This window comes from Aythya fuligula, chromosome 7 (genome assembly GCF_009819795.1).
Source record: "Aythya fuligula isolate bAytFul2 chromosome 7, bAytFul2.pri, whole genome shotgun sequence".
NCBI lineage: Eukaryota > Metazoa > Chordata > Aves > Anseriformes > Anatidae > Aythya > Aythya fuligula.
Window position 1 is genome coordinate 5,123,666 of NC_045565.1, and position 21,019 is coordinate 5,144,684.

The window sequence follows — 21,019 nt, forward strand, 5'->3', positions numbered from 1 at the left end:
CCACCACATGTGTCCCCAGCCCGGAACCCCCTGTGCCCTCCCTGGTGCCTTACGGGTGGCCTGAGGAAGACGGGCTCGTTGTCATCGATGTCATCGAGCGCGACCTGGAGGGGCTGCATGGTCTCATAGGCCGGCTGGCCCTGGTCGCTGGCCACGATGATTAGCTGGGGAGAGAGGCAAAAGCGCCGTCCTGGGCAAAGCCACGGGGGCGAGGAGGGTGCGGAGACATTGCTGAGGCAGGGACAGAGAGGGGACGGCTGGGCGGCAGAGGGCTTTTGTGGAATTGAACCAGGAGCTGGCCCACCACGTCCTCCAGGATGCAACTCTTCTGGTGGCCCACCTCCCAATCGCACCACATCCCCGTTGCATCCTCTGCCGGCGCTTGCTAACCACCTGGCTCCTTGCTAAGGTGGTGGTGTGACATCTCCACCACGGGGCCAGCTTTTCACCGTCCCCGCCGCGTGGTCTGCATCCCACCAGCCCAGCCCATGGACCATCCCGCGGCCGTGCTGCTGCCTCGCTCACGTTGTACACCGCCTGCTTCTCCCGGTCCAGCCGCATGGCCGTCTGGATCAGCCCGCTGACGGCGTCGATGCTGAAATACTCCCAGTCCTTGTTCCCGGCCCCGGTTTTCAGCAGGTTGTACAGCACTGCCCCATTGAGGCCCTCGTCCTTGTCTGTGGCGTAGACCTCGTAGACGTTGGACCGCAGAGGGATCTCCTGTCGGCACGTGGCAGCCCCTCAGCCCCAGCCCTGCATGCCACCCCCTGCAACAATAGCCCATCCAAACCCCCTGGTTTTGGCCCATGCTGCCCAAATTTGGCCCCAAAGGGGAAACGTGGAGTTGTGATTTCCTTCGGCACAATCACAGCTCCAGGGACTTGTTGGAACCAAGCCCGGCTTCTCGGAAAGGAGAAACGTCTTAAATGTCAGTGTTTTGACCCATGTTTATGAACACGCCCGGCATGCAGCAGCCGGCCATTTCCCTATTTTGTTTGCTGCTGGGGTTTCTGTTCCCCAGGATGCCCCTCTGGCTCTGCTCAGAGGCTGGCCTAGCTTCTGGAGATGTTTGGCAGCAGAGATGCCCTCCCTGCTCCAGGAGACCCTTCCAGTCCCCACCACAAGCAAGTACAACCCAAACCTTCTTGCCATGTGCTAAACCAGGGTCCTGTTTCATCCCTGGTGGAGACAAAGAGTGGGTTTGGCCACCAGCAGGCATGCTCCTGGGCACGACCTTGGTGTGCCACGGCTCCCTGCCCACCACGAGCCCCAGGTGTGTGTGCGTACCTCCTTGATGTGCAGGATGGTGCCGTTGGGTGGGCGGACGAAGACGGGGCGGTTGTCGTTAATGTCAATGACCTCCACGTGGAGCATGGTGGTCCCCCAGAGCGGGGGATGCCCCTTGTCCGTGGCCACCACCGTCAGGTTGAACCTCTCATAGGACTGCAAGCGCCGCCGGGACGTGATGAGCCCGGAGTCTTTATTGATCTTGAAGGCCTCTGGGGACAGACCAAACACATCTTTGGCTCAGGATGCTTGACACCAGATAAACTGTGAGCGGTATGCATTAGACACCAGTCTACCAGGTGAAGCACACCCCTTGCTGGTGGGAAATCCCTGCGATGGGGTGATGGAGCAGAGCTGGCTGCCCAAAGAAGGAGTGCAGGTGCTCTCGGGGTGCTATTTTGGAGCATCATTGGGTGCTGAGTTCCTGCATCTGGGGGATGCTATTTTGCTATCTACCTGCATCCTTCTAGCCCTTGTTGGCTGAGGTGTGCAGTGAGTTTGCTCCAGGACACATAGGTTACATTTCTGTGTGCTGAAAACCCAGGGAAAGATGGCTGGGGGGAAGCCAAGGCCGGGCTGCAGGATGAAGGTGGGCAAAGCTTTAACACGTCACGCCACGAGGAACTGGGAATGGTGGAGCAATACCGAAAGCGGCTGTTCCCGGGATAGCATGCACAGCCTTGATGCTAACCAGCCACCAGGCACCGAAAGTGTGGCTTGGCCCCTACAGCTCCTCACTGCATCCCTGCACGAGCCCTGTCCATGGGTAGGAGCTCCCCACCAGCAGCTCCTACCTGCTCCAGGGCCCTCGATGCTGTAGGTCACCACGCCGTTGTCCCCTTCATCCAGGTCCGTTGCGGTCATGGTGATTACTGATGTCCCCGACGGCTCGTTCTCATAGACGCTGGTGCTGAACTGTCTCTTGCTGAACTGGGGCCTGAAGTCGTTGATGTCCAGGACAGTGATCAGCACCTTCAACAAAGCCCAGCACACTGGGTCACGCGGGGATGGGGCCCCTGCCGTGACCAGCACCGGGGCGCAGTGCCCTTCCTGCTATTCGTCTCGCTCTGCTGGCCCAATTCCTGCCTCCAACAATGGGGACAGACGTGGCCGGGGCACCCATTCTCTCCACAGCTGGCTGGAGCACTCGCAGACAATAGCATCGGTCTCTCCTGCCCCTCCTGCTCCGTCCCCTCCCATGGATGCTTGGTGCACAGCCCCCTTCATTCACCACCCCACCCCTGTTTTCTGGGGTCTTCTGCTCTCCCTTCTGGCTCATTCCTCCCCGGGCCCACCAGCAAGGTTTAACACCTTCTTGTAGGGCACTCCACAGGAGTGGTGGTGGCCCTACCTGCACCGAGTTCTCCCGACGGTTACTGGGGATGTCCCCGGGGTTGTCCCTGGCCACGGCTGTCAGCGTGTAGTGATCCTTCTTCTCCCGGTCCAGGGCCGACAAGATGTAGATGTCCCCCTGCAGCACACAGAGACCTCCAGGTGGGTCCGGTCCAGCAGAGCTGCTACTCGAGCAGAAGGTGAGGTGCAGGAGCAAGGCTGTCCCACAAGGTGGGATCATCTCATCCTCTTTTTCCCCGCTCTGTTCCAGCTTCAGCTGGCTCCTTACCGTGTTGGGATTTATCCCGAACTTGCCCTCTCCATCCCCCAGGCTGTACTGGATGAGAGCAAAACGCCCCGAATCCGCATCTGTGGCCTTGACCCTCAGGATGACTGTACCCAGTGGCACGTCCTCAAAGACAGCTTTCTGCAAAAAAAAGGGAGCAGGGAGAGCTGGTTGTTGCACCCTGTGCCACTTTAGTAGGAAAACGGAGTTAATGCCAGTTAATACCACCAAAGCAATGCTCATTCTGGCAGGTCTCAGCCTGGTGACCCTGCCCACAACAAGGCGTTCGCATGCAGCATGTCGGCGTGCTGACCATCTTCTTTAGATGGTTCAGGCACAGATGGGGTGGTGGTGTCCCCGGAGAACCCGCAAGACTCAGAAAAGGGATCCTGGCTCACCTGGTAGGATGGCTGGCTGAAAACGGGGTTGTTGTCATTGATGTCCACTATCTGGAGGTAAACAGGGATCTCGGCTGATCTGCGGGGGGAGCCATTGTCGGAAGCACGGATGGTGAAGTTCAGCCACTGCACCTCCTCGTAGTCCACCGTCCTGTTGGCCACAACCTTCCCTAGAAGACGGCAGACCCTGAAATGAGAAACCTGCCCCCAGGTCCCCTCCTGACGGCCTTCTCTCCACACAGGACATGGCGATGGGATAAAGGCAGAGAAATGAATTAAAGAAACCCTCCAAGGCCGCCTACCAAGGGCTGGCAATCAGACACAACACAGACACAACACCTTCATGGAGCTCCCCCTCTACTTGATGGACAGTTTTTGCCCTCTGTAGCCAAATCCTGACCAAATTTCTCATAGGTGGAGTGTGGCTTAGTCCTTTTAGTAAAGGGGCTGTGCTAAGGGGCTGCGCCAAGGGGCTGCAAACACCCCACCTCTTCCCCCATCCCTCTCACGGGCCTTGCGGGGCTCGCACCTCCCCAGGCCACCAACCTGCCGACTGGTCCTCGAGGCAGGCGTAGCCTTCTGGGGAGAGGTCCAGCAACTCGTAGGTGATCTGCCCGTTGGCACCTTTGTCTGGGTCCACGGCTGAGATGGAAATGAGCGTGGTGCCCCGCGTGGCTCCCTCCAGGATGCGCTCGGTGAAGTATGTGACCCCAAATGGGCGGAAGCGGGGCGTGTTGTCGTTGACGTCCAAGACGTTGACCGTCAGCTTGGCTGTGGAGGCCAAAGGGGAAGAGAAGAGGGAGAAGAGAGAGAGAAGTGAGACAGAGAAGAGAAGGAAAGATGGAAGAAAGGAGGGTCCTAAAAAACAAGCATGAAGCTCCGGGAAAGCCAACTAAACTGAGGTGGCGCGCCAAGAGCAATGGCAGTATTCAGCTGGGACAAAATTCACTGAGCTAGAGGAGCCCCAACTCCAACTTCACATCTTCTCATGTGTGCCTGGCTTGGGGATGGTGGCCAAGGGCCAGGAGGCTGTGCTGGTGGCTGGGAAAGGCATCGTGCCCCCATGCTGCCCGGCCTTCTCCACAGCAAGGGTCCGTTCTTACCGTTGGGCACGCTGACCGAGCGGTCGATGACTTCGCTGGCATTGTCATGGACAGAGATGGTGACCTCGTACGTGGCCACCAGTTCTCTGTTGAGAGGGGTTTTGATCTTCACAGCTCCTGGGAAGCCAAAAAGACTGGGGTTAGAGTCGTGCACCCTGCTGAGGCCCGGGCAGGTCGGTCGGCACCAGCTGCTGAATCCTCCTCTGTGCTCGCTCTCCTGCTTCTCCTAAGGCTGACCAGGGAAAAATATTTGATAGCTATGTGAGGAGATGACTTCCCTCCATCCTGTGCTCTCCATCACCTGCCTTCCTGCCTGCTCCGCTCTGCCCAGCCTCCTGGGTCTCACGCTCCTCGGCTGGGGTTTGGTTTGTGCATACGAGAGGGGTTTGGGAGCAGCTTCTGCTGCATGGTCCCCATCCACCTTCACACAGCATCTGGGCATCTTTAGGAGGCTTTTCCCACGTTCTTTCCATCAAGGCAGTTTTTCTGTTTCAGACCAGCTCTGTGCTTCCAAAACTCACAGAGGGAGGCTACTGGTCCTTCTTCCCTTGGGGCAGAGCCCACCAGGCACCACTTACCCCAGTCCCTCCATCCCAGTCCCCCACAGCAAGGGTGCCCGTGTCCGGTCTGTGAAGGCTGAGCAGCCACCACCCTCCTGAGATGGTGATGGGTGACATGGAGGGAGGTGACGGATGGCACAGAGAGAGAAATGTGCACAGACACCGAGACAAACCTGGTGAGCCGAGAGCCGGAAAAAGGAAAGAAAAGGGTTAGAGAAGACCAGATTATCTAAAGGATTAGATAAGACCCCAGAGGCAGAGGGGAGAGAGGGCAGGGCGAGACGGGGCAGCAGGAGGAGGAGAGCGGGGAGGCAGGAGGTGAGCATCATCTCGGACACCTACCTCCAGGTAGAGAAGAAGAAGAAGCAGAAGCAAGGAGAGAGGTCCGCACCGCCCGTGTTGCCCGTCCCGCTCTCCTACCTGTCCTAAAATCCACCGTGAACGTTCCTTGCTGGTTGGGCACCAGCGCGTCCGTGTCGTCACGGGCCACGATCTCCAGCAGGTAGTACTCCAGGCGGGGGTGGAGGTCCCGGTCGATGGCGGTCACCTCGGCCACCACGGTGCCGGGGGCGGCTGACTCAGGCACGCTGACCGTCTGGATGGGGTTGACGAATTCGGGCCGGCAGTCGTTGACGTCGTCGATGATGATGCTGACGGTGGCGGTGCCCGAGAGCGCTGGTGTGCCCTGGTCCACGGCCACCACCGTCAGCCGGTAGGCGTCCCGCTCCTCCCGGTCGATGCTGAGGTTGGCCACGCGGATCACCCCAGTGGCGGCCTCAATCAGGAACCTGTCCTGGCCCCCGCCTTCGATCCGGTAATCCAGCTGTTTGTTGAGGCCGCTGTCCGCGTCCGTGGCTGTCACGCGGAGGATGGAAAAGCCTGGGAAAAAACACCAAGCAACATGGGCAGCCCCAGCTCCCCAATTTTCCCTTCAACCCTAACCCAAACAAGTCCTGCAGGCTGGAAGCTGTCTCTTCAGGGTCCCACGGGGACATCCAGATGTTGTCCCTGTCCTCACCTGGGGGGCTGTTTTCCCGCAGCCGCGCTGTGACGGACGCAGGCTGGAAGACGGGGCGGTTGTCGTTGTCATCCAGGACGGTCACCGTGAGGCTGGCGGTGCTGTTCAGCCCCCCGATGTCACGGGCCACCAGCGTGAACTCCAGCAGAGGGTCTGGCAAAGCTTCTCGGTCTATCACACCACCGGGCTTCACAGAAACGACACCTGGAGAAGCAGAAAAGCCAAGTGACAGACCCCACATCTGCCTGGTGGCCCTGGGCTGAGAACAGGGGCCTGCTGAGCCACCCCACCTGTCCTGTTGTTGATAACAAAGAGGTCCGGGGATGTCCCCAAGAGCTCGTAGGTCACCACGGCGTTGCTGCCCTGGTCGCCATCCAGAGCCAGGATGGGTCCATTGAGCACAGTGAGCGGAGTCCCTGGATGGGACAAGAGGGGTTAGGGATGGTGACAACCCCCCGCGGGGTCCCCTGTCCCCCTCCCAGCCCAGTGACGCATGAGGGACAGCAATGAATGAATGGAGGAGGTGATAGAGCGGGGCCTCGCGGGGCGCGAGGGGGTGGCTGCTGCAGCCTCGCAGAGCGGCACGCGGGGCCCAGGCGCGGCGGTGGGGCATCCGGCTAAAAACAAACAGACAGACAGACACATCCGTCAGTCCCGCTGGGTTTCGTAGGAGGGGAGCTCCTGGAGGTGCCCAAACCCTTTGCCTGGGAGCAGCTACCAGCTGGGTGGGGAGGCACCCGAGGTCTTGGAGAGATTTGTACGGCAGGAAGGCAGAAAAAAACATAGAAATAGGAGGGATATTCCTAGCTCTTTGGCTGAGGGATGTCTACCTGGACAGGCTGGAATGTTTTATCTCCACCCCATGGAGCAAGGCAGCTCGAGGTGCTGGTGCTGGAGAGCTGGCACCCTGTCCCCCACAAGACCCCACTATTTGGGGGCCTCCAGAGCTGCCCACAGGGCTCAGCTCAGATCACGGGCACAGCATCTGACTCTCTGCTGCCGAGCAATTCCCAAGCAGGGCTGGTTTGTTGCAGGATTGCATCTTGCCTGAGCCAAGAAGGGCTTCCACAGGTTGGATGGACAAAAGCCACGGTCTCCTGAAGGCTGACCTCCCGTCCTGCTCAGCACCCCCTTCCCACTGACCTGCAGCCTTGCCCTGCGCCGTGGCACCATTGGAGCCCAGCCCGTGGTGGCCAGGAGACACTTCCCCTTGCCCGGCCCCAAAGGGAGCGAATAGAGGCATACCCGGGGGCGAGTTCTCCATCACCTCGGCCTGGTAGGAACTCTGGGTGAAGAGGGGGTGGTTGTCGTTCTCATCCGCTATGGAAATGACCAGCAGGTCAAAATCCTAAAGGTGTGTGAAGGAAAACAGGAACAAGAGGGTGATGACTGCAACGTCCTTTCCTCGAGCTTGCCTCCCTCCTTTCCTCCCCAGACCACCCTGGAGGGTCTGCAGGGACCCCAGCTGTAGGGTTGGGCATCTCTTCCCACCCCATGCCCCAAAGGGTGACATCTGGGACATCCTGGCAGCTCTCCAGTGGTTGACCAGCTCTCCAGCCCAACCTTGGCCCACCTTACATGATGTTGGATGTGCCCTAGAACCTACTGGTCTCATTCTCTGCTGGTGGAGAGGTTGCAGCCCCCTCCTTGTGCCCCCCAGATGTTTTTGGAGCGTGAGGCTGCTGTTGGAAATGCCCCCCTTGTTTTCTGGCCCCTTGTCCCACTTGCCCTGCCTCCAGCACCACTGGTGGCCCCTTCAGTGTCCATAATTACCCGCCTGGCATTGCGTATGTTCTCGGGGTTGTCCTTCACCGTGATGGTCAGCCTGTACTCTGCCACCCGCTCCCGGTCCAAGGGGCGGTTTACGTAGATGATGCCGGTCTATGGAGGAAAAAGGGAGAAAATACGTACAAGGGATGTGAGGTGGGCTGCTTCTGTTGCAGAAAACATCCTAGGGACGGCAGAGCTAGACCAGAGCAGCCCTGGCTTGTGCCACGAGGTCCTTGAGCTCCCTGCAGAGCCCTATGCACCTGGCTTGGTGCCTGCCCCATGACTCCAAAATCCCCATCCTCCTTAGCTCTGGGGTGCCCTACACCCTTCCCGGGGCGCAATGCAACGCACGGGGTGAAGGAGGGAGCTGTGCCCACACGTGGTGCCCACCCTCCACCTCCTGGCCCCCAGCCGCGGGCGCGGGGCGTACGGTGCTGTTGATGTAGAAGGCGCTCTCGGCGTTGCCGGCGGTGATATCGAAGGTGAGGAGGGCATTCGGCCCCTTGTCCGCGTCCCGGGCGAGGACACGGGTGACGAAGCTGGAGACGGGGGCGTGCTCGCTGAGGGTGAGGTTCATCGGCAGGTTGAGGAGCACGGGGTCGTTGTCGTTGATGTCCAGCACACGCACGCCCACCACCATCTGCGAGGTCGGAGAAGAGCTATGGGCTCGGGGCACCAGTTCCCACCCCTGTTTTCTATTTCTGTCTGTAGGACTCACCGTGGAGCTGAGCGGGGGTACGCCCCGGTCCCGGGCAGCGATGGTGAGGTTGTAGAAGGGGATGTTCTCCCGGTCCAGCTCGGCATCCTTCCGCACCCGCAGCTCCCCTTCCACCGGGGAGATCACAAACTCCCCTGCCGGAGACAGTGGGGCCGTGGCTCGCGATGGGCCACCGCTGGTGTCCCACATTGTGGCTTCCCAAGGGGACAAGGGGATGGGCACCATGGGCTCTGGCCACAGGGAGGGGTGAGCTTTGTGGGTTTGGGGGCTGCAACCCCACTATCAGTGGGATGAAGCAGCGGGGGTCTATGCAGGTGCCATCAGGAGCAGGCGGGTGGGCTAAATGGCCAAAAGCGAGGTGCTCGTGGCCCTTTCTGCGGATGCCAAGAGCCCTCCAAGCACCTGCTGTGCCCGGGCAGGGGGGCTGCATGGCATAGGCCCCCCTCCCCAGAGCCAAGGGGCCGCATCCTGCTTGTTCTGGAGACGTTTTGCAGCCAGGGCCAGCTGGTAGACGGGACAGGGCTTTGTCTTCCAGAAACTTTGGCTGAAGTCACCACGGCCGTAGCTGTGTCCCCACAGCTGCCACGCGGCCAGGGACACCCGCAGCTGCTCTGCCATCTGCTTCGGGGCTGCCTGGCTCCAGCTGCAGCTTTGCTGCGGGTTGCAGAGACCCCAAAACCCCCTGCAGTCTCTGCAATGGGGCCGTGCCTCTCTTGTTTTCTCCTTCTGCACTATTTATTTTTGCTTGGCGTTTATTGTTCAGCAGATTCCCCCCCCACCCCCTCCCCTCTCCCCTTGCACAAGCCCGGGCCCCCCTCCCCGGACACTAACAGGTTAAGTTTCCTGTTGCTCAAACAGGATTTCCTGGTGTCGAAAGGCTGAATTTGCAGAAGCAGCCTGCTGGGAGGATGGCTTTTCTGAAACGCTTCCGCCCTGCTCTCCTCCACCCACCCCCTCCCTGCCCGGTGGCAAGGCTCTCCTTGGAAAACAAAACAAAACAAAACAAAAAACACAAAATAAAGCAAAAATGGACGGTGAGCTTCTGTGCCAAAAATGTAGGATTCCGTCCCGTGCCCCTCTGCAGGGGCAGAGGGATGGGGACGTGCCACCAGCTGCGGTGTGAAGCCGGGGAGATGCCACCCTGCTCACCAAGAGGGTCCCCAGCGACGATGCTGTACTCCACCTGCCCGCTGGGCCCCGAGTCCCCGTCGTGGGCCAGGAAGGTCCACACGCGTGGGCCAGGTTGCCCTTCGGTGACGTCGAAGGGACCTTCGTAGGGTCGCGGGAAGGTGGGACAGTTGTCATTGATGTCGTTGAGGTTCACCAGCACCTGTGGGCGAGGGGAGAAGGTGGAGAGGGAGGTGAGTGGAGAGGGGACCAGCTCCGGGCTCTTTGCCGGATGGGTGAGCTTGGTGAGCCATGGATGGACAGCACCACCAAGTACTTCCCAAATAGTTCTGGCTTTGCTTGTCCTACCCCTGAAACTGAAAATCCAGCCATGCACAGCTGGGGCTCTGTCAAACCTCCGGGCTGTGCACCACGGGGGGGAAGGCAAAGCCCAAACCAGATGTTCTCCACATTCACATCCTGGCACCAAACTGGCACAAAGTCCCCAACCACCTTCTCCACTAATTGGAGGAGAGGGCGAGCAAGGAAGGACCCCAAATGAGCTCGAAAAGGTGACAGAAATGCACTTGGCCACCAAAGGCATGAGTTCAGAGAGCTGTTCTCTGCAGGCTTGCTCACTCCTTTTCCTCCGGGACATTTCGAGGGCTTCGTTTCAACGAGCAAACTAAAATAAAAAAAAATTGAGCGTGCTTTTTGAGTCAAACGTAAACCACCACCAACGCAGCTGGCTCACTGTCCCTTTCCATGACACACTCGGCTGGCCAGCAGCACTCCTACAGTTCTCCAAAGGGAAAAGCAGCGACTTCGGGACACAGCCGAGCACGGTGTCACCAGGGGAGCACCGCCACCGAGGCCAGCAGCCAAGCCGAGCTCCAGCCTTGCAGGAATTTGGCTTTTTAACTGAGTCACCCTGCAACAGGAGGCATTTTTGTACGTCTACACCATGCTATATTGCAAGGCGTGTTAACCCTTCGGGGCACTTGTGTAGTGGAAAATGCCTGCGTGAGGAGGAGAGTCTCTGGTGGCTAGTAAAAGGTTGAGCTTATCGAGCACTCCTCTGCCTCGCATCTCCCAGCCACATGGGTAAGAGAGAGATGCTGAAAATGAGGAGCTTTTTGACCTCCTGAACTGAGGGTAGTAAAACCCATCAGATGGGTGCTTGATACTGGCTAACTCTGATCTTTAAAGACTTTATCTGAGTCTCGGCTCCGTCTCCTAGCAGTGGAGACAACAAACCCTGGCACGTCTTATCAGGGAGATGGATTTCCCACCACTCGCTATCCAAAATAATCACTAAATCTGCTCCTAAAAGCTTTGCCTTCAGACTGTGCTGGCAGAAGCCCCATGGGCTGTGTAGGGAGGTTCCTGTTCCGTCTAGCTTTAGTCCTCATGGCTGATGGGGCTTCCAGGGTCAATGAGCTCAATGATAGCTCTAATCAGTCCCTTCCACCTGCAGGCTCCAAAATCGCTCTGGACACGGACAACTCCTGCCGTACAACCCATCCCATTTCAATTTAGGCCACAGGAATACTCGGTGTATTCAATTCCTGCAAAACACGTGTTTTGGAGCTGCTAGTCCACTGCCCTGCTCTTTGAGGGGCACGCAAAATTCAAATCAACGTGGTCCAGAAGAAATGGAAGAACTATGGACAAAAGCAACAAAAGGTGACGAGAAACTTCACACGACCTCCCTACGGGGCATAAAAAATGAGTTTAAAAACCAGATGAATGATCTGAGACGAGCCCAACCCCGAGCAGCCCTTGCCATGTGCCTGTTTTGCAACCCCCCATGACGGAGCAGCAACTGGGCCAACTGGGAAGAGCTGGTGGCCGCTGGGAAGGAGATGTGAAACCGCTCACGCGAGGGGAACTCCTGGACCCTGAGCCCATCCCGGTGTCGCAACCCTACCGTGGCGGTGGATGTCAGGCGGCGCGAGGCGGCGGGACACTGGTCCGTGGCGGTGACCACCAAGGTGTAGCGCCCGTGGCTGATCTCGTAGTCCAGCTCCTTCAGGGTGCGGATCTGCCCCTGCAGGACCAGGAGACGGGGTGAGGGATGAGGGAGAAGGGCACGGCCACGCTGGGGACGGCGCCCTTATACTGACCGTGGCGCTGTCGATGTGGAAGGTACCCAAGATGTTGCCTTCGGTGATGGCGTAGGTGACCGTGCCGTTGGGCCCCTCGTCCAGGTCCAGGGCCTGCACGGTGACCAGGGTGGCGTTGAGGGTGGCGGGGCCCTCGTCCAGTGTCACCTCGTAGAGCTGCTGCTGGAAGGCGGGGGCGTTGTCGTTCTCGTCCAGGACGGTGACGTACACCGTGGTGGTGGCCTGCGGGACGTGGGGACACGGTGGTGAGCCCCGGGGTGGGATGGGCTCTGCAAGGCCCCGAGCTGGCGGGGTGAGGCTTGACCCATCAAGGACAATGACCAACTTGGGGTCAACCCTACTGAGAGAAGCATGAGGTATTGCCTTAAAACAAAGCGAGCCTGGCTGCAGAAACATCTCCAGGACAAGGCAGTGGCTGGGAGCAGGTATTAAGCTAAGTGCACAGGGGTTAAATCACACCCTTCTTCCCAAGCACAACACGCCCTGGCACCATCTCTCTCCTTTCCCCCCCAAAAGCCAAAAATTGATCACCATTGAGCCTCGCTTCCTTTGGGATAGATCTCTGCAGGTGACGCGGGGGACACCTTGGTCACTACTACTGAGGGTGGCAGCACGGTAGGATGGAAAACACCCTGAGATGCTGCTGCTTGGCTCAGAGGAAGAACAAAAAAAGAACATCTCCGACCTTCTTTTGCAGGGGGACAGGTGGGACATTTTCACCAGCTCCAGGGAAGAGCTTTGCACGTGAGCACACTGCAGCTCCCTCCTAGGTTGTGACTGTCACAAAAACCCCTCTGGATTTGCACCTCCACCTTCCCCCACGGACAAGTTTCCTTCTAGCAGGCAGGGGTTACATCTCTGACAAGAGATTCACAGAAGTGTTTGACATAAAACCACAAGCTGCGCAGCTACTTTTCTATTTCCCTGCACGCTCAAACACTCAGAGCAGGTTGTCAGCAAGGTTTCAGGCGCTTTGCAAACCTCCAAGTGACCCCGGGCTCCACTACAAAGGGACCAGGAGCTCGTCTCTTTGAAATAAGGTGGCCCTGGCTGCACCCGCTGAGCTTTGAGCTTTCTGAGTGAAGTGAGAGCCTGGGAGATCAGCAGGCACTTGCGTGAAGCTGCGGGGCACCACGTGCACGGGACGTGGCTGGAGAGGATGCGCTCAGCACGCACCGCAGGGACAGTGCACGCTTCGGATGCCACCAGGGATGGGATTTCTCCGGCTGCCACCGGGCTCTCCCTTTCTGCACCAAGCCCTGTGGCTGGCTCTGCTCTGAGTTCCCCTTTTTCACCCACCTCCCGTCCATCCCAGGAGGCTTTCCGCAGCACCAGCCTGGCCCGGCCACTAGCGACCCGCCAAACCCTTGCAACCACATCGAAAATAAATTAAAAAAAAAAAAAACAAAAAACAAAAAACAACAAAAACACACAAATTACAAGCAAGCTGCTCTTCCAATTCTCCCCCCGGGGGGCCGCGGGGCTGGGAAGGGACAGGGGGAAGCTCCTTGCCCCAGCCGGCCTCCTGGGGGTGCTCGCACCGCTCCTCTCTCCGGCGCAATGAAATTTCCTGCGGGCGCGGCGGTGCTGCGCGGCGCTGAGATGGAGCGGGTGACACCGCCACCGCTGCTGCTGCTGCTGCTGGCCCTGCTGGCTTCCCACGGTAAGCCCCCGGCTCCTTCTCCTCTCTCCGACCTGGGGCTGTTGCGCCTTGGGCTGGGGAACTCGGGGGTCCTTCGCTTTCCCGTCCCCACCGCTGTTTTTTTTGGGGTGGGGGGATCGCTGTCGCCTTCAGCGCGCGGTGCGTGGGGCCACGCTGCTTGCATCGGGGGGAGCTGCTGCTCTCCAAACTCTGCTCGCCCACCGGTTGCTTTTCCTCCTTTGCTTCGGTCGAGAGTTCATTGGGAGGAAAAAAAACAGCCCGTGTCCCCCATCCAAGCCCCCTTCTGAGCCCCCCGGGCTGGGAAAGCTGCCCCAGGGGTGCAGGGGAGGCGATGTGTGCCTCCCACAGCCGCTGGCCTCCCCACGGATGCTCTGCCCCGCAGCCAGCACGGGTGCGTGCACGCACATGGATGTGCCGGGGGGGCTTCGTGCCCAACTTGGCGTCTCCATCTGCCCCGGGACAACAAAGGATTTTTTGCTGGCATGCCCCCAGAGAGAAACGATGCCCAGCTGTGCAAGGCTGGCTGCTTCCTTCAGGTGTGTTTAGAAACAAGGGGCACGGCGCGTTTGTTTTTCGCCTTGGCTTTCCTGCCAGCTGGGGTTTGTGGCAGGGCGATGCTGAGGGCTGCTAGCTGTTGGCAGTGCCAAGAAGGCACGGCTGGAGGGCACGCGGCTCGGGGACCCGGCAGAAGCCACGCCAAAGGCATCCCTCCTACCCCCTTGCAAAGCTTCCTTTGCCAAGATTTCCAAAATCTCATCCCAAACCCAAGCCCGGCGTTGTGACCTTGTCCCTGAGCCGGGGCAGTGTTGTGGCCCGTGACAGGTGGTGGCATGCGAGAGAGGCAGTGGTTTGTCACATGCTGCTGCCACCGAGTTTCACTTTGAATTTTTCTGGGAAAGAAAAAAATAAAAAGAGCAAAACCACACAGGCAATGCACCGGGAGAGGAGCAAAGCAGCTCCCTGCTGCCCCGGGACCCAAAACCATTTGGCTCCACGGAAGATAAGGGCAATTGACACCAGCTTTTCTGCCTGCACCTCCTTTTTTTTTTCTCTCTCCTTTTTCTTCCCTGCCGTAAGCACTTGCACTGAGGTGCACGGCCCTTCTCAGCTGGCTGATAACTCTGGAGCGTAATGACGGCACGGTGACGAGGGGTCTCGCAGGATTTCTGTGTGAGGCTGCTCAGTACAAAAGCTCCCAGAAGAGGAATTAAGGGCAGGTTCCCTGCTCTGGCAAGCCCAGGGAGTGCCTGTGCAGAGGCTGCATCCTGGCCTGGGGTGGGAGTCACATCTGGAAATCCCACTGGAAACTAAGCACACCTGCTCGCAAGCGCAGGGGAATTGACTCAGGAGAGTTTTTTTTTTCTCAGCAGCTCAGGATTTGGCACGAAATCCTGCTTTATTTAAGCAGTTCATCAGCAAAGAGATAGCCGTGCCGTGGCACGAGCACTTTTTCTCCTCTCTGTGTTTTGCTGTGCCACCCCCGGAGCCGCCCCATCCCGCCGCACGCCAGCGGGGAGGAGCCGCTCGGGCTCCTGACGCCTTCTGGAAGCTTTCCACCGTGCTTGGGAAAACGAAGGGAAATTCGTCATGCCGAAGGCCTCACGCATGTGGTAACCTCTGCCCCGTCCCAGGGACGGGGCTCGGTTACCGTCAGTGTGCTGATTTTCCACCCCAGTAGTTCCCAGCATCCCTGGACCGCTTGTGCTGAGCACGGATCTGTAAAAGGGACCAAGGTGCGGATGCTCCCTGTGCAAAAAAAAAAAAATACAGCAATCCACGAGCAATCCTCCTGGATTTCCCCTGTCCGCGAGGGCAGGGGCTGCAGGGGGTTGCTGGCAGCGGCGCAGGCTGCCCAGATGGAGTCGGTGGGGATGAGCAGGACGGCCCCACTTTTGGGGAAAACAAAAGCTGCCGCGGACACTTCCTCCTATAGAGCCCCGGCTTCCCTTCCCCGGGCTCCCGGGGGCCCGGCTGTGAATGGGGCACTTCCCGTGGCGGCAGGTAGCAGCACCACGGCGGTGCCCTTTGTGCCTGGGACCCGTGCTGGATGCCTTGTGCAAGGCACGGGACGAGCTCGAGGCGTGCAAGGCACGCGGGGCGTTTTCACTTTCGCTCTCTCTGCACGGCCGAGGATGCTCTCGGGTGGGGTGGAGGCACCGGGAGCCTGGTCCCAGGCTGGAGGGTGACCTGCGGGGAGGCTCGGCACGCCCCGGGGCTGCTCGATATAGCAAGCGAGAAAACCTCAAGGCGAAGCAGCAGCGGGGCTGGTGGAACAACAGGATGCTGCCTGTTTATTAGAACATCTCGTCCTGATGCCCTTTTCTCACAAGCAGCCCCGGGAACCTCCTTTTCTTAGTGCCACATGTAAGAAAAAGCAAGGCACGACAACAGAAAGGCCCTTTTGGGCAGCTTCCCAAGGTGATGCTTGCACTTAGCAGCAGCAGGGCCACAGCACCAGTGTGAAGACCCTCGCCAGGCTTTGCCCTTTCCTCCCCCCAGCACCCCGGGACGGGTGCGGTAGCAGTGGGGTGCCCCCCTCTGCCTCGCTGCAGCCCTCCCCGTGCCCCTGGGGCAGGGAAAGCCCCACTCGTGCAGGGGAGGGATTTCTCGGGGAGGGATTTCTCTCCCTGCACGGTTTTCAGTTTCAGGCAGCTCCTCGCCAGCAGTTCCCCCTTCTGCTTAAAAACAAGCAGGGTGGGACCTGCTCCCCGCCTGATCTCAGGGGCACGGCCTCCTCCCATGCCTTTTTCTCTCTTTTTTTTTTTTGTTTGTTTTGTTTTCTTCTCTCTCTCTTTTTTTTTTTTTCTTTTCTTTTTTCTTTTTTAACCAGCTGTTGACACACGCTGTGGGGAAACAGGAGCTGGAGAGCCCTTCACAACCGGCCCCGAGGTGCTCACATTTCCTCATTTGAGGGCCGTTCCCCCCTGCCCTGCTTCTCCTCCCGCTCTCTCTGCAGTGCCCAAGTGCCCCCCAGCCCAGCCCCACACCTCCTGCCCCACACGGTGCTTCCCCTGCCAGCCGTGCAAACCTCTGGCCACATGAAAGACGCTGCTTGGGTGCTCTTTGAAGCCTCCTGCAGGGCTCGTTTTCAGGGCGCACTTGTGCTGGTGCCTCTGCCACAACAAGACATGAAAGGTTTGGGTCACGCTTCCCGTCTCTGGTTTAGGACCCAGGACACTCAGCATCAGGGAGCCTGGTTTGTCCCCGTGCTGGTGACATTAGGGGAGCTGATGGCTCCCTGCAAGCCCTGGCCATCCCCACGATCCCCCTTGCTCCCGTACTGACCCCGTTATCCTCTCCTGCAGGAGGGACGCTGGCGCTGCTGGTGACGGCGCCCTACGTGCGCTGCGTCTGCCCGGAGGGGCAGAACGTCACCCTGAGCTGCCGGGTGAGCGGGCCCCTGGCCGACCGCCACGACCTGCTCTACAAAACCTGGTACTTCAGCAGCGCCGGCGACCAGAGCTGCAGCGAGAAGCAGCACATCCGCAACCTGACCGAGAGGGAGCTGCACCACGAGCCCGGCCGGCACCACGGCACGGCGCCCAACGGCACCGGGAGGGCTCCCCACGGGTGGCAGGGCGGCCACCGCGGCGTGGAGTTTGTCCCCAACCACCACGGGGCTTTCCACATCGTGGTGATGAACCTGACGCTGCAGGACAGCGGGAATTACTGCTGCTACGCCATGGAGGTGCGGCGGGAGCACGGCAAGCCCCAGACCCTGCAGGTGGCTCACGGCTTCGTGGAGCTGCAGATCCAGAGAGGTGAGCGGGGGGGACAAGGGAGGGGTAACGGGGTGCCAGAGGGGCCTCGGGGTCCCGGGGGGCATCAGGGAATGGGCATCAGCGTGGTGGCTTTGCCAGGGCTCAGGGAAGTGGTGGCTCTCAGCATGGGGAACAGCAGATGTGGAAAGGTCGAATGATGGCCAGAGAGCGCTGGAACAAACCCTCCCACCCATCCCCAACAAAATAATTCAAAATAAATCAAGGCTGTGGAAAAGGTTTTGCTGCCTCTGCAGGCAATAAGGAGCCGTGTTACATAGTTTCAGTGATCTTCTTCAACCTCTTTCCGGAGGAGAGGAAAACAAACCCTGCGTGAAAGAGCGGAGAGGCAGCGCGGGCGTAGCTCGGGGCGCGGAGGCTGCAGCTGGCCTCGGAGCTGCCTGGGAGGGTCTGGCTTACGGGAAGGGCTGGCTCCTGCCAGGGGAGGTCATCCCTCAGTCTGCAGCATTAGGAAAGACATTTGTCTGGCCTCTTGACAAAAAAAAATAAATAAAAGGGAAGTGGGGCGTTGTGCTGCACGCCAGCCGCAGGCGAGGTCGGCGGAAGATCCCCATTGCCAAACTCCTGCTTTTGGGACGCTCAGGGCCAGTTTGCTCAGCCTCGGTGGGCTTGGGGAAGGGGCTGGGTGCCACCCGAGACCACCCTGAGGCCTCACATACTTTTGTCTTCTCCACAGGCAGAGGAGAGCTTCAAAACTGCACGTTTTACACCGCCAACAGCAAAGGTAAAGAAAGGGAAAACCCAAACCTGAGCGCTGCTCGCCACCCAGGCCTGTGTGCCCGCTGGTGCTCCAAATCCTCCTGGACATCACAGCTGGGTGCTGGGAGGGTGGCTTGTGCCTCTGCCGATGCTCTCCTGGCCACCAGCTTTCTCACCAGCACCTCCCACCCCACCATTTTATAAGGCCAGGGGAAACCCAGGCCTTGCTTGAGCACCCCGACGCATGGCGCCGCGCACCCTCCAGCCCCTAGTGTTGTATCTAGACGCTCGACTGTGCCCACGTGTGGCTGTGCATGCGTTTTTTTTTCCTGCCTGCCCTGCTTGCTGCCTGCTAGGCAGGCAGATTTTGCTAAAATCAGGTTGCAAGTCAGCCCTGGGGGTCATATCTTACAGATATCACGGCCGCTGCGCTGGCGACGGGCGCCTGCATCGTGGGCATCCTCTGCCTGCCCCTCATCTTGGTCCTGATTTACAAGCAGAGGCAAGCGGTCAGCAGCAGACGTACGTACTCCGCCGCGTGCTCCCCATCCCATCTCCCCGTCCCAGAGCCCCAGGGACCCGATTTGGGCCGTGCCCTTCTCGCTCTGGCCAAATCCCTTTGGAGAAGTGGGTTGTGCAGCAGCAGCAGCAGGCACGACGCCAGCCGCGAGCAGGAACCGCGCTTTCGACACCCGTCCCTGTTTCATCATGGTTGGGGCACTGCTGCTCCCCGCTGCATTGCAAAATTCCTCGAGGGGGTGGGGGAAAGGCAAAGCCCCAAGGGCTTGATGCTGGGATCTGGGTGCGGGGATGCTGCATGGGTGGGCAGGATGGGTCTCATGGGGTGCACACAGTGCTGACGCTTTTTGTCTCTGGCAGGTGCCCACGAGCTGGTCCGAATGGAGAGGTGAGCGTGCTTGTCCCCACACCTGCACCCCAAAAACCAGCCCTGTCCTCCTGCTAAGCCTCCTCCAGGCTCCCTGCTGGGTTGCAGCCGAGGTGCTGCTGGTTACAGCGGCTCCGTCGCTCCCCGTGCCCCAAAAGTGCCATGCGAAAAGCGGATCCTGAAATAAAAATGCAAATCACCCGCGGCGGGATGTCGCTGATGCAATGTAACCTCGGCTCTCTCTGAGCCTAAAAAAGGGATCTTTTAAGAGATGAGAAAGAAATGTTTCAGCAAAAATAGACGCTGAATGGGGCCATTGTCCCGCACGGCCAGGTGTTCGCATGCACACAAGGGACCACAGCACTTCATCCCCCTCTTGCTGGAGCCTCAGAGCTGGCTGTTGGTCCTGAGGCAGATTTCGGGGGGATTTGAGCACTGAGAAGCAGGCGCATTGAAAGATCAGCTGCAGCCTGCCAAGCCTCGCAGGAGAGCAACAAAATGGGTGCCTGTGTCTCGCGGCGAGCCAAAGCAGCCCCACAGCTGCGCCTCTGTGCCTGGACAGAGCATCCTTAGTTATGAAACCCGCCGAGGAGACACCCTCTGGCATCTCACCGTGCGGGGAGGCTTTGCAATACCCTCCCCAAAAAAAAACCAACCCTGAGCATCCCTCATGCCCTCTCCTCTTCTGCAGCAGCAGTGCCCAGGGCATCGAGAACCCCGTCTTCGAGGCGCTCCCCGCGGGCAGCGTGGAGCCCCGGCCCCGGCCCCAGCTCTCCTACCTGGCCAGCCGGCAGCCCTCCGAATCCGGCCGGCACCTGCTCTCCGAGCCCAACACCCCCTTGTCCCCCCCGGGCCCCGGGGACTGCTTCTTCCCCACGCTGGGTGAGTGTCCGAGCAGCCCTCCCCGGGGAGGCAGCGAGGGGAGCGCGGGGAGTCAAGGGGGATGGATTGCTGCCCCCATTGATATTTGGTGCAGCTGGGCATCCTGCAAGCTGCTCTGACACCGCTGTCTGCATCCTTTTCCAGACCCCGTTCCCGACTCGCCGAATTCCTTGAAAGCCTAAAGAGTCTGGTGGCAAAAGCGACGGAGGAGGCCAGCGCGCTGTGGTCGCACCAGGAGGGGCCATGGGGCCAGGGCGGGCAGCAGCTCCCACCACCAATCAAGGAAAATTCAGAAAACTATCTATCTAATGAACTAAAAAAGACCTCCTCACCTTCCTCTCCCTACCGCCTGGACGCCAACCGCTGGTTTCCCTTCGTGCTGTGAGGAAGACCAGGCGGTGAGGACTACGAGTGAACATTTCCCTGCCTGGCACCGGGCAACACCGATGCCCACGGCAGGGGCAGGGACGATGCCAAGACTCAAACAACAGCAAAATGCCTTAATAAACAAAGCCAGGTGCAGGAGCCCTGCCTGTTTCTCCCGTACCAGCTTTGCCCTGCGGATGGACGTGACCTCTCTTGCTTGGGTTTTGATTTTTACTGCCTATTTCCACGGAGAAGAGCAGGGAGAGCGTGCGGCTGCGCACACCCCTTTCTGCACACGCCCCATGCCCGGACCGAGGCTATTTACTTTTTATTGACAATGAGCATTGTGGTTCTCACCTTTTGCCTAAACCCCGGAGGATGCATAAGAGAAAAGATGGAAGGAAGAGCAGCTCCCGGCCCCAGTGCCCGAGCAGCCGGGAGCCGCATCCCGCCGGAGCTGGGATGCCGGGAGGGTGCCCTCCCCCTGCACGCCTTCCCCCAGCCCTTCTTAATTTATTTCCAGGGCTGCAACCTGTGCAGCGCTAACCTGGCCAGCTCTCCTTGGCGGCACATCCTTTCCAGGAGCGTATGGCAAAGTACTTTAGCCGCGGCGAGACAAAACAGTGTCACCGGCCAGCATTGGATGGAGGGTTTCTTTGCCAAACAGGAAGGGGAACGGCTTGCTCCTGCTGGGGGAGTCCTCCTGCCCCGGCTGCCTGTGATTCATTACCAGTGATGATTAAAAAAAAAAAAAAAAAAAAAAAGGATGCTTATGTTTTTTTCTTTTTTTTTTTTTTTAAATATTTTTAAATGCTGTTAGATTGGAGAGGTCATCTTCATGGTGCTGGAGGGTTTTCCTGCTATGCACGTGGCTGTGCCGGCATCGCCCTCACTGCAAACCTGAGCAATCCCAGGGCACCAAAACCAGCCTGCCTCAGGCGGCTCTGGCAAATCCCGCTCCTGCCCAGCTGCACTGATTTCAGGAGGTATTTTTGGCCCTTGGAGCCTGTGGGCTTGCTCACCCTCACTGGGAATGTGG

The 21,019-nt window shown here is 59.2% G+C and overlaps 1 protein-coding gene across 1 annotated transcript in view; it reads right to left on the reverse strand.

Moving 5' to 3' along the window:
• CDH23 (cadherin related 23) overlaps positions 1 to 21,019 on the reverse strand; it is a 124,647-nt gene that overhangs the window by 4,046 nt on the left and 99,582 nt on the right. The window contains exons 38-56 of the mRNA XM_032191119.1: positions 11,706 to 11,927; positions 11,510 to 11,629; positions 9,622 to 9,802; positions 8,473 to 8,606; positions 8,185 to 8,394; positions 7,758 to 7,865; positions 7,230 to 7,332; positions 6,275 to 6,400; positions 5,985 to 6,188; positions 5,387 to 5,845; positions 4,407 to 4,523; positions 3,850 to 4,074; positions 3,304 to 3,473; positions 2,909 to 3,046; positions 2,639 to 2,758; positions 2,082 to 2,259; positions 1,288 to 1,499; positions 526 to 720; positions 54 to 164 (exon numbers count right to left, since the gene is read on the reverse strand). Coding sequence (XP_032047010.1) covers positions 54 to 164; positions 526 to 720; positions 1,288 to 1,499; positions 2,082 to 2,259; positions 2,639 to 2,758; positions 2,909 to 3,046; positions 3,304 to 3,473; positions 3,850 to 4,074; positions 4,407 to 4,523; positions 5,387 to 5,845; positions 5,985 to 6,188; positions 6,275 to 6,400; positions 7,230 to 7,332; positions 7,758 to 7,865; positions 8,185 to 8,394; positions 8,473 to 8,606; positions 9,622 to 9,802; positions 11,510 to 11,629; positions 11,706 to 11,927 — 3,333 coding nt within the window. The remainder of the gene's footprint in view (positions 1 to 53; positions 165 to 525; positions 721 to 1,287; positions 1,500 to 2,081; positions 2,260 to 2,638; positions 2,759 to 2,908; positions 3,047 to 3,303; positions 3,474 to 3,849; positions 4,075 to 4,406; positions 4,524 to 5,386; positions 5,846 to 5,984; positions 6,189 to 6,274; positions 6,401 to 7,229; positions 7,333 to 7,757; positions 7,866 to 8,184; positions 8,395 to 8,472; positions 8,607 to 9,621; positions 9,803 to 11,509; positions 11,630 to 11,705; positions 11,928 to 21,019) is intronic.